General features: G+C 40.9%; 1 protein-coding gene across 1 annotated transcript in view; it reads right to left on the minus strand.

The window, feature by feature from the left end:
• Positions 1-12605, minus strand: part of MPP4 (MAGUK p55 scaffold protein 4) — a 50532-nt gene that overhangs the window by 5565 nt on the left and 32362 nt on the right. Inside the window, exons 14-19 of the mRNA XM_054479128.2 lie at positions 11166-11180; positions 9307-9348; positions 7049-7219; positions 5681-5761; positions 863-956; positions 366-474 (exon numbers count right to left, since the gene is read on the minus strand). Coding sequence (XP_054335103.1) covers positions 366-474; positions 863-956; positions 5681-5761; positions 7049-7219; positions 9307-9348; positions 11166-11180 — 512 coding nt within the window. The remainder of the gene's footprint in view (positions 1-365; positions 475-862; positions 957-5680; positions 5762-7048; positions 7220-9306; positions 9349-11165; positions 11181-12605) is intronic.

The following is a 12605-nucleotide window of genomic DNA, read 5'->3' on the forward strand; positions in this document are numbered from 1 at the left end:
GGAAGGTAGCCACAGATATGACAACATAGAAACCTCACCTCCTTGTACAAAGCAACATCTTATTCACTCCACAAGAAGTTACCTTGATGCCTTTGTGATCAAGGTTAAAGCAAGAAAGATTCTTGCTTCTCTTTGTGGCCACCCAATCAGTTCTGCTTTTCTGTCTGAGAAGCAAGACTTCTGTCCCAACTAAAAGTAAAATGTTGTCAATTGACATGTTAAGTAAGATCTTAGATATGGGAAATGGCCTTATTCTTAAAAGGCTAACAGAATAAATGTCTCAACTATAACCTACAGCGTGTGCACAGAAAATGGATGATATGCATTCATTGTTTGGGGACATAAATATTCCACCATGGACCTACCTGAGGCTCTAAGTCCATGACACAGATCTTTCCTTCGACAAGGACTGTTTGAACAGCATCCACACTAGTTCCATACAGGTGGCCTTTGTACTCACCATACTCCAGCATCCTGCAAGAGCAGGCCAAACAAAACAGAACGCTTTCTACAAGGAAAATATTATTAGTAGTAACATGAGGATAAACTGCACTAGAGTTGAATATAAATATGTGGACTTTATTAACACAGAAAGAATGAATAGATATTCAAGAGGTGAACAAAATGAGCATATCTAGAGTTTATGTATTTCCTCAAGTTCTCCAAGGTTTGCAAACTCCATTCTGCTCCCTTTCCAAACCCAGTGAGTTGGTGTGCTGGTATATCGATGTATATTTCTTGATTAACTCCTCAGAAACAAAAGGAATTACCCAGGAGCTTTGGAAAATACATAAAAATAGGGAATCTATTTCGAATGTAAAACAACCAGAGGCAAGAATCAGCTTCTGGACCTCTACTTTACCTGTGACTATGTATGAGGCTTTCAAATGTTTCCTTGGACACATAGTGATACTCACGCCCATTCATTTCATAACTCTTTTTAGTACGAGTAGTGTCTATCAAAAAAAGGGAATGAAAGGTTTCAGTGTCTTCAAAATTCTTTGATTACCAATGTGCATTTGAATAAAGATATCTAATCAAAATAAATAAATGAATTATATAATCAAATAGATAAAATGCTAGAACTAAAAAGAAGAAGCCTGAATTGGTAATAAGTTCTTATATCAAAATCAGTTAGTCTATAAACCTTCATTGAGTGCTTATGGTGTGAAAACGAATGCACTAGGTATTAAGCCAGCATAAGAAAGACCTAAGGGAACACCTGTTATTACTTCAAAATAAGTGCTAGTGAATTATGTGTGAACCTTTAGATGCCTAAAGCCTCCAGGTGGCAATACCAATAATATCTTACATTTGGATAGTGCATTTCCCATGATCTCATTTCATCTTCCACACTCTTATCTTAGGTAAACTGTCAATATCTATATTTTACTCATAAGTAAAGCTTTTGGAGAAACTTGCTCACATTCATAAGACTGATGAAAAGTGAAGTTGAAATTAGAACCTATGTGTTCTGACTCCTCTAGATGAATGTTTTTTACAACAATAGATTCTCAAATTTGAAATGGAGAAAGCCCATGACATTCTGCAATCTTGACCAGATGCATTAACACCCAACCGAGTGGTGATTCGTTTTAGGGATCTCTAGAAGGGAAAGATTAGCTGAGTCTAGATTCAGTCTGATTCTTTGATATGGCCACTTTGATTACAGACTCTTCAACTTAAATAGTGCCAGGTCATATAGAATATAGGAGTTCATCAAATATCTAAAAGTTATTTGTTGTCTGCTCATTCATTTATTCAACTAGTGTGTACTGAGTGCCTACTATGTTCCAGGTATCATGTTAGGTTCTGAAAACACAAAGATAAGTAAGACAGTTTCAACTCTGCATCCTATATACTGTAAAGCTAGTCCCTTAATCTACATTACCACTTGTTCCCCTTATTCATACAGAATTTGTGTATTTGCATCTGACAAAGTTTAAGGATGAGTAGATCAACATCTGATGATATCAATACATGGAAATGATCAAGTAGGAGCTCGAAACCCACCTTAAATTATCAAAGGAGTTACCAGCCTTCAAGGGGGTCTAAAAGCAAATGTCATCTTGGGGTCATTTTTGTTTTTTCCTTATTCAAGCCTCTCATCAGATCATTAGAGTTCCTACAGTTACATCACATCTCCCATAGCTTCCTACTTAAAACGAAATTCTAGTAAAACCTTATAGCTCTCAGGTGATAGTGAATTATGTCAATCTAAACCCAAGATGACTCCTTCTCCTTTGCTTCCGTTGGACTAATATTTAAATGGTAGGTTAAAGTCTGTGAATTCATGCATAACTCGAGGTATCCATTTTAAGCTTAAAACTTCAATTTAAAAAGCAAAATATGAGCAGTATGTTCTCACTTTGAATGATTAAAATTCTACATTGATATTCTTAAAATTCTTCTATATTCTGTGGGCATTTTATTTTTATTCAGACTATCAAAAAATGGTGATTTTGGCCGGGCATGGTGGCTCATGCCTGTAATCCCAGCATTTTGGGAGGCCAAGGCGGGTGGATCACCTGGGGTCAGGAGCACAAGACCAGCCTGGTCAACATGGTGAAACCCCATCTCTACTAAAAATACAAAAATTAGCTGGGCATGGTGATGTACGCCTGTAATCCCAATTACTCAGGAGGCTGAGGCAGGAGAATCGCTTGAACCCAGGAGGTGAGGTTGCAGTGAGCCGAGATCATACCACAGCACTCCAGCTTGGGCAATGGAGTGAGACTCCATCTCAAACAAAACAAAACAAACAGACAAAAAAAAAAAAAGAAAGAAAAGGAAAATGTTGATTTATTTGGTAGTTTTTGCTTTTCAGATTAATGCCCATTCCTGTACACGAAAGCAGTACTTCAGAAAGCACAACCTATGGGATGCGATCATAAAGCAACTTCTTGGTCTCCCACGGCTCTTCTGTGAGGCAAGATCTTCCCCAGCTCCTGCATAAAATTCTAGCAGTTTCCTGGCTGGGCGCGGTGGCTCATGCCTATAATTCCAGCACTTTGGGAGGCTGAGGTGGACAGATCACTTGAGTTCAGGAGTTCAAGAACAGACTCTCCAACATGGTGAAACCCCATCCCTACTAAAACTACAAAAATTAGCTGGGCATGGTGGTGGGTGCCTGTAATCTCAGCTACTTAGGAGGCTGAGGCAGGAGAATCACTTGAACTCATGGGGCAGAGGTTCCAGTGAGCCAAGATCACACCACTGCACTCCAGCCTGGGCGACAGAGCAAGACTCTGTCTTAAAACAAAAAAACAAACAAAACACACACACACACACACACACACACACACAAACAGAACAAAACAAAAAACACTAGCAGTTTCCATGACTCTTTCACTCAGGTTTAATTTTAAAAGTCTATCATCATTCATGCCACAATTTCATTTTCATCATCCAGTCTCAACTGACTAATTAAAATTCCATTCCCACATAATCATCAAAATTACAAACTTCACTTAGATTATAGGCTGCTTCTCCACACATCTGGCTCAAATTTGCTGCACCAGGGAAGCCTGCACTCAGAGAAGCCAGACGAGAGCCAGACACTAGACGAGAGTATGAGTCACTTCTCTTTCCTTTCACCGTATTTCTACTGCTCCTGCTTCTTTCTCCCTGCCCCCGATAGATCTCACTTCCACTGGTTTAGAACTCTCTAAGGCTAGAGTGCAGGGAGGGAGAGGAAAGCAGGAAGGAAGGTTCTGGTTTGGCAAATACTGATTCTGGCTGCTATTGGCTTTCTTTAGATTTGGCAGATGCTTAAATCCGGCTCTTTCTCTCCTAAATGATATATTGGGTTATTTTGCAAACCCTATCACCAACACAAGGCCTCTCAAGTCCATTCCTATTCCAGTTCATCATCTGTGATTCCTTCCAAAGCCTGATATATTTGGGAGTCCACTTTTGGCCTTTTTCTCCTCAGGCTTCCTCCTGGGCAGGAATCATATAACCCTGGGCTGACTTTCTTATACATTACCTGCCCAGATCTGGTCCTTGGGGAACATCACAAGTCTAGCTGTGATGGACCCTACAAGGACAGCTACTTCCCAAATTATAGCCATTGGCCACTTCCTGTAAGCTCTCCTCCTTTGGAGTTTTCAGGTGCAATTCGGACAACATTCTTCTGTGTCCCCCAAAGTGCAGAAGACACATAGGAAGCTCTCCAAGTGGTCCCCCTAGGTTCCTCTGTCTTGCCTTGAGGGGAGGAGGAAGCAAGCACACCCACGCACTCTTCCCACACTCAGTGGGTTGGGAACACATAGCACAGCTCTACAATAAAAGCCTCCCTGAAAAGCTCCATGAATCTCCCTCCCCAAGCCTTTTATACCCTCAAGGTGTGTGAAGAGTTTAACTTGTTTTCACATTCCTCCTTTAAAGATGTGCATCTTAGTGCCTCAGTCAAAATTTTAACTTCCTTTTACACATATTAGAAATGACGCATTATTATACATTATTATAAATATGCATTATTATGAACTTTCTATTTTCTTGAAATCAGGAATTCTATCTCAAGTCTTGATCTTTTCTATTTTTACAATAAAACAGGTTTTCTTAGAGTGATTTTAAAGGTTTTTTTTGAAGGATGAATCTCAGTATGAAACAAATAATTCCTTCTATTTTTAGAATTGTAGCTCTCAAATGTCTTAAAGCTTTAAAAAAAACCTCATATAACAACTCTAAATGGGTAAAAAACTCACACAACTCTACACAGAGAAAAGTCTGGAAGATTATGTTTTAGGAGTTGGTTTGGAGCTGGTAGTAGTGAAGGGGGAGCTTAGGAGAAATAAAGGAGTTACGAGTAAAAGGAAATAAGAAAACACTTTTTTTTTTTGAGTCGGAATCTCACTTTCTCGCCCAGACTGGAGTGCAATGGTGCGATCTCGGCTCACTGCAACCTCTGCCTCCCAGGTTTAAGCGATTATCTGTCTCAGCCTCCTGAGTAGCTGGGATTACAGGTATGCAGCACCACACCCAGCTAATTTTTGTATTTTAAGTAGAGACGGGGTTTCACCATGTTGGCCAAGCTGGTCTTGAACTCCTGACCTCAGATGATCCACCCACTTCAGCCTCCCAAAGTGCTGGGATTACAGGAGTGAGCCACCGTGCCCAGCCAGAAAACACCATTTTTTAAAAAGCTATGTATTTTATAATCATACTCATAAATTTATATAAAGTTGTATGTGCATATATCAATTTTTAGATAGTAAGCACTGGGTGTATGTTAACTATTATTGCTAACTATTAGTTTGCCTGAAAGGCCATCCCTATAATTGTTAAGAAATAGAAAAAAGCCGTTTTAGACTGTTGTGTGGTGGGGGGAGGGGGGAGGGATAGCATTAGGAGATATACCTAATGCTAGAGTTAATCAGTGCAGCACACCAACATGGCACATGTATACATATGTAACAAACCTGCACATTGTGCACATGTACCCTAAAACTTAAAGTATAATAATAATTTAAAAAAGAAAAAAGCCCTTTTAAAAGCCAGCTGCCTACATTCCAATAAGTCAATTTTCCTTATTAAAATAAATATGGTTAGAAATACTTAAGAACTATCCCTGGTGTTGTATACTTTTACAACAAAGATGGAATGACATAGTTAAATGAGATCAGCAAAGAAAGTTTTACCAAAACACAAACCATTATGAAAGCAAAACTAAACATACGTGGCACAGCACTTTGAAAATGGCTGGGATTAAATTCAATAAGTTGTCTTCTGAGCTCATTTACTCCAACACCAGAGGGTCCTAAACACAAAAAGTCACATACAGAAATCATCAGATGTGGATAAATATAATTATGTGATGGAATCATCATTTTAGTCCTTCTACTGAAGAAACTTGAGAGCAAATATTTTTAGGGAAATTATGTAACTTCCTTTCTCATAAATTGGAAGAACCCCAGAAAACTCTTGGGAATTTTTCTAGTGACCCATGGAGTAATCCACATTGCTTCAACATTCAGGAATGAGGTAAGGAATCGCAGGAACCTGTGCCCCAGCAAACTTCATCTAATGTTGAATGCCATGAGAATTAGCTGGTCTCATTTTAGAGAATCAGAGAGCTCTGCCTTTCTTCTTCATATGAAGTTTTTATCAAGTCACAGCCAGAAACCAGCGTCAACAATTATATGTTCTGTGACTTACAGAATTCAGGGGCACATTCCTGACAGATGACCGAGTCAGCACCCCCATGTCCGGCTGGAGGCAGGGCCGACTTCATGGGTATAGAACCTGTGCAGTTACACAGGGCACATGCTTAGAAGGTTATTGTGCTTGGATGAATTCTCTGCTATTGCATCTTGAAATCTTTGATAATTTTTTTAACAAGGGGCCCTTGCATTTGCATTTTACAATGGGGCCTGCAAATGATATTGCTGGTCCCAGCTGTAAGGTACATCGTTCTGCTCTACAGGGACCTGCCTTGCTCATGAAGCTAAACACGCAGACGGGAAGGCAGTAGGATACAAGTTGCTACTGCTACAGGGACCAGCTTTGCAAAAGTCATGGTCACAAACGCAGGTCACTCCTGCACTATCTTTGCCATGATCTTTATAAAGCACCAAAGATACAGTCCAGAAGATGTTAGATACTTTTCTAAATGAAGTAGTTACAAATTTCTTAGGGGAATGGACTTTAAGAATTTAACACATTTCTCAGGGAAATGGACGTTCAGAATTTATTTTCATGATACAGGTTAATGATCTTCTGGGGAAACACTCATCTATGTTTACAGAACAATTCTAAGCAGGCAAAAAAAAAAATCTCAGTCATAACAACATCATAATACTGGTTATATAGTTCATAGACACCATGGCATAACACATTCACTTGTAGGTTTTTTAAAAAGCTTGATACAATAAAATGTTACTTATAAACACACATGTACAATGGCTTTATTTTGTTTTTTAAAAAAGGTATTTGTATGGGGGTCCATAAAGAGTTCTACTTTCACCATTATTCCCAATGCAAGACACCTGAATCTAGAAGGAAGACTTCTCAAGGAGGAGGAGAGACAGTGCATGCTGGGACATACCCATGAGCACTATGAGGCGGTACTTGTCAGAAGGGCGTCGCTGGTACCTCACCACCTCCTCGTAAGGGGCACCCACTGCACTGTAGCAGCTGCCGGTGCAGCACACGCTGGCATGCAGCGGGCTGAGGTGAGACTTCCTGCGACAAAGGCGCATGCTGCGGCGGAAGCCAGCTAGGGAGGGGAAGCGCAAAGAACATAAGAACCAGGTAGGAGAGATCACTTGTAGCTTCACACCTGATGAAATATGTAGCAACCATGATCCTAAAGTGTTCATTAACATAGTCAGGTCTGTCTGAAGTTAGAAGATGGGAAGTAATATGAGGGAAAAATATGAAAATGCCCCCTGTGCTAGCCCATCTAGCACCTGCTCTGGGCCAGGCATTGTCTTGGGTGCTGGCGATAGAGGGCTCAACTAATCCAAGGCCACTTTCTCATTAAATCTACATTTTGTAGAAGAAGAGAGACAAAAATAAAAAACAACAAAAAATAAGTACTCGTAAGAAGACGAAGTAGATAGAGAGTGATGGGGGTGCTTTTTTAGATAGGCAGTAAGGTTAGAGTATCTCTGAAAGGTTGGCATTGAGCAGACATCAGGAGGAAGGCAGGGAGCCAGATCAGGAAGCCTCTGCAGAGACAGGCAAGCCAGGCCAAGGGAACAGCAAGTGTAGAGAATAGCAAGTGCAGAGAAACGAACTGTGCTTGGAGCATTTGAGGAACAGCAAGGAAGCCTGCATAGCTGCAGGGCAGTAAGCAACAGGGAGTATGGAAATAGGGTCGGGGAAGTGGCTGGAGCCAGATCACAAAGGGCCTCTGAAAGTGTTGGATTGTTGTGGAAGTGTGACGGGAAGCTGTTGGCAGTGACATGATTTGATTCATGTTTCTGAAAGACTCCTCTGGTTGGTGTAAACCGTAGGGAGAGCAAGTGTGGCCTCAGGAGAGAGCAGTCAGGAAGCTACTGCAGTGGTCTGGGTGAGAGATGAGGGTGGCTGGGGCCAGGGTAGAAAGAGTGGAGCAGGCTCATTTTTCACATTTTTCAGGTGGTTTCACTAAGACACAGACAAGTTAGGTGGTTGCTTAGGACTATGTGATCAGTGCAAAGCTGGACACATGGGTCATGATTTCTAAGCTCCTAGATTCCTGCTTAATCTGCCTTTCGAATCATAGGGCTTTCTGGTATCTTCAGAGCTGTTTCCAGGTCCTCTCAGTAGACAGAATTAGCAACTCTATGTGTACATATAAATACACATGCACATTTCGATCTATATTTGTATGTCTATATATTGAAAACCATGAGTTCACACCAGTACATACAATGCCAATCCAACACTACAGGATTCATTCTAGACTTCCCCTTTCCATGTTTATAACTCCCTTCTCTAACAGTGAGAACCCTGGCCCTTGTTGTCCTCAATACATTTGCTTATTGTATCAATCAAGGGCACTTAAGTGTGCAAGATAGGGGACAGACAGTGTTGATAGCCTTGCAGAAAGTGTCAGAGCCCAAGCTAGATGAGGCAGGCATCTTTGTAAAGCCTGTCGGGTATCAAAGGCCAAGTGATGGCAGCTGACCTATTGATTTTACTCTGCCTCTGACAATCTGCAGCAGGCTACCATTGTCCCCTGCACAGATGCCTTCTTCACCCTGCTCATGCTCCTTACTCTCCACCTTTGTGTAGCTGCCTACTCTGCTCAGCTCTACCTAATAGCTTTTAGGCTGAATGATTCTGAAAGCAATACAGAAAGGTGGCCCCTTGTTTTTTTTTTTACGCTCCCCTGATGATTCCAAAATGCATCCAGCTTGGGAACCAACCTTCTAGACCCTGCAGCTCTGCTAGTTTTCCCCTGCTTCCCTATAGAAGGAAGCCCAGAGCGGTCTTAGATGAGTGGTACCTGGTCCTTCACAAAGCTCTGCCCAGGTGACAGATGATAGAAATGTGGCCATAAGAAGTAAGTTTAAAAGTCAGAGACTTTGTCTCTTTAGCATAAGATAAATAGGTTACGAAACAGTCTGGAAGAAAACAAAAAGATTTGTGTTTGATGAGTAATTAATAGATACCCAGTGGAAATTAGATGAATAACAATGAATAATTAATAGATCAGAATATTGACAAGAAAAAAGGACACAAAGAAAAGGAAACTAGAACGAGGAAGAGGTCTGGAAATGTTCATTAGCAAAAGAAACTTTCAAAACACTGTCAGGTTTGGAAACATAATTTAACAAGTGACAGAGACCCACTTCTTATTAATTTATCACCTACCTATAAAGAACTTCTGACCATAGCCAACAAATTCCTCCTTGTCTGAAACGCAGAGAACAGATGGAGCAGAATATGTGAGAGCAAGAAGTTTATTTAGAATAAATTCATGAAGTCATTTTCAACTTTTCAAGTGACCACCTTAGTAGATGGCATCAGAGTTGAATTTATCCTTGAGTAGCTCACTGAATGTTCTAAGCATTTTTCATCCTATTATTCACACACAGCAAACTATAGAGACGCACTTCACAGAATTTGAGCATTACACTGAATGTATTCTGTCTAGTGTGGTTAAAGCCAAAACCAATTTATTAATTTTTTAAGATAAGTTTCCTTAGGATATGTTTAAAAATACATACCCAGTTCTTATGTTTTTACTATGATTTGGTATCATATAACTTTAAATAAGCTTAAAGTAGCTTTTTGGTCTTCTCCCTCCCTGCCCAGCCCCCTGCTCTTATTGCTCACTCTGGAGTGCAATGGCACGATCTCGGCTCACTGTAACCTCCACCTCCCGGGTTCAAGTGATTCTCCTGCCTCAGCCTCCCGAGTTGCTGGGATTACAGGCACTCGCCACCATGCCTGGCTAATTTTTGTATTTTTAGTAGAGATGGAGTTTCACCATGTTGGTCAGGCTGGTCTTGAACTCCTGACCTCAGGTGATCCACCCACCTCAGCCTCCCAAACTGCTGGGATTACAGGTGTGAGCCACCACGCCTGGCCTTGTTCTTGACCATACTGTGTTTATAATTTTTTTTTTCTGCAAGTCCTATAATTAATCTGTTTGCTAGATATGGGTTTTTATTTTCTCCCTCTTAAAAGGGTTCATTCTATATAAGATAAGATTTGCTCTGTGGCTGCCAAATGTTTCTGACTGGCCAGGACTCTGAGAGACAAAATGAGGAAAACTGTGCCCAGTGCCTCTGAAGCATCTAGAGATAGTTCAAACTCCTGTTTCTCCTTTCATTGAGATCTCAGAAAAAAACTCCAGAAAAAAAAGTTGTAAGAAAATTATTTTCAAATTACTTTTTACTTAAGTTCCTTCTCAAATATACAGCTCTGCTCTGATCATTGAAATAATATATGGCCAGGTGCAGTGGCTCATGCCTGTAATCCTAGCACTTTGGGAGGCCGAGGGTGGCAGATCACTTGAGGTCAGGAGTTCAAGACCAGCCTGCCCAACATAGTGAAACCCCGCCTTTACTAAAAATACAAAAAATTAGCCAGGCGTGGTGGCTTGTGCCTGTAGTCCCAGCTACTCAGGAGGCTGAGGCAGGAGAATCACTTGAACTTGGGAGATGGAGGTTGCAGTAAGCTGAGATCACACTACTGCACTCCAGCCTGGGCAACAAAGACTTTGTCTCAAATATAAACATATATATAAAATATAAAGAGTATTTGTTAATAGAATGAACTGACATATGCAACCTTTTTTCTTAACCTTTTTTTTTTAAGTGTTTTAAAATACAAAGAAAGAAAAAACATCAATATCAATTCCATCTTCTGGTAACTAAGTACATTTTCTCACTTAGATATGTCAATAAGTTTAAAAGGAAATGTTTTCTTGGGGATACGTTCATAAAGCTTAATTATTTTTATTGTTCTTTTAAATGTTGTCTATGAAACTGAATATTTAATCATTGATTTCACCCACAAAATGTCATATCCTTGGAGAACCTCACAAACTTAGTTTGGAAGTGTGTTTCCTGGGGAAAAAATGTAAATATGAGGGGAAAACCATAAACAACAACAAATACCGTATCTTCATCTTAAACATTATCCGGTCAAGTATTCATTTTTGAGGCACTGAAAGATCTTAAACATAGTTCTATTTGGTATATCTAGGAAATAAAAACAATTACCTTCTGAAAGTTCCTCTGGATATTTGGGTAAGTGCAGAAACAGACATGAAAAAGTTAAGCCTTTAAGAAGATCATGTTAGCCATCAAATCAAGGCAAATGACATAAGCAAGACATGCACGTCACCACTAGCAAAAGGTAACTCGGATAAGGCCTGGCAAGGCAAACGATCACCACATGATTGGGACTGAGAAACTGGTTTGCCCTGACTCCGCTGCTTGGGACAGTAACTTTTTCTGAAAGTTGCCTATCAAGACTCTCCCTGAAGGCTTTTTAACCAGGAAGACTCTACTTGATTGGCACAAAATGGGGCTTCAAAGGGAGAAGTTAAAGGAAAGTAACAGGTTTGAGCCTTCTCTCTCCTCTCTCCCCGAGGCAGTATTGCAGCAGCTCTGTGAAGGGGAGAAAGTGGTAGAAATGGCGCTGGGGCTGGTGCTGCAGCAGCCTCTGGCCCGAGCGAGGGTCCTCATTCCTTCCCCTTCCTGGGTCTCACACACTTCCATCCCCAGCTGCCCCATGAAGACAGAGGAAACCAAATACAAAGCAAACTGTTTTCTTTGTTTTCTAGACATCACAAAATAGCCGTATTCTGTGTTTTGGTTTGTTTTGAGATGCAGTCTCCTCTGTCACCCAGGCTGGAGTGCAATGGCGCTATCTTGGCTCACTGCAATCTCTGTCTCCCCGGTTCAAGCAATTCTCTTGCCTCAACCTCCTGAGTAGCTGGGATTATAGGCATGAGCCACCACGCCTGGCTAATTTTTGTATTTTTAGTAGAGACAGGGTTTCATCATGTTGGCCAGGCTGGTTTCGAACTCCTGACCTCAAGTGATCCGCCCGCCTCGGCATCCCAAAGTGCTGAGATTAGGGGCGTGAGCCACCACGTCCAGCCTTTTTTTTTTTTTTTTTAATGACGCTTCTGATTAAATAAACTATACAATCACCTCGTCACCTCCTGGGGAAATTCAAGGAAGTCATACTATACTTTATTCAGACTACAGACCGAAACTGAAGAACCTTAACTGCTCACTAAGCAGTCTAAGTAACAGAATTAAGCCTCACGGAATGAATGCCAAGGGTTCTATGCTTAGAAAATATGCCAGCTGGGTGCTAATTGTTCCTTAATTGAGCTCCTAAGAGAGCTGGGTTCAGAACGTATGGATGCTTGAGAGTTCTCACTTTTCCAGCTGAGAGGAGTCCACAAGCGGCGTTTTACAGTAGGCACCTCCCTCTGCAGTGCTATTCTCAAAGAACTGGCTGCTGACTCCCCCAAGGAACAAGATTTCCCAATAATAACGCCTGCTAACACTTGTGTAGCACTTCCTGTGTACCAGGCACTGTTCTAAGCACTTTATTCATATAAATTATTGTTCCCATTTTAGAGGTGAGGAACCTGAAGGGCAGAGAGGTTAAGAGCCAGAGAAGCCGCAGTTAGTGAGTAATGA

This window comes from Pongo pygmaeus, chromosome 11 (genome assembly GCF_028885625.2).
Source record: "Pongo pygmaeus isolate AG05252 chromosome 11, NHGRI_mPonPyg2-v2.0_pri, whole genome shotgun sequence".
Taxonomy (NCBI): domain Eukaryota; kingdom Metazoa; phylum Chordata; class Mammalia; order Primates; family Hominidae; genus Pongo; species Pongo pygmaeus.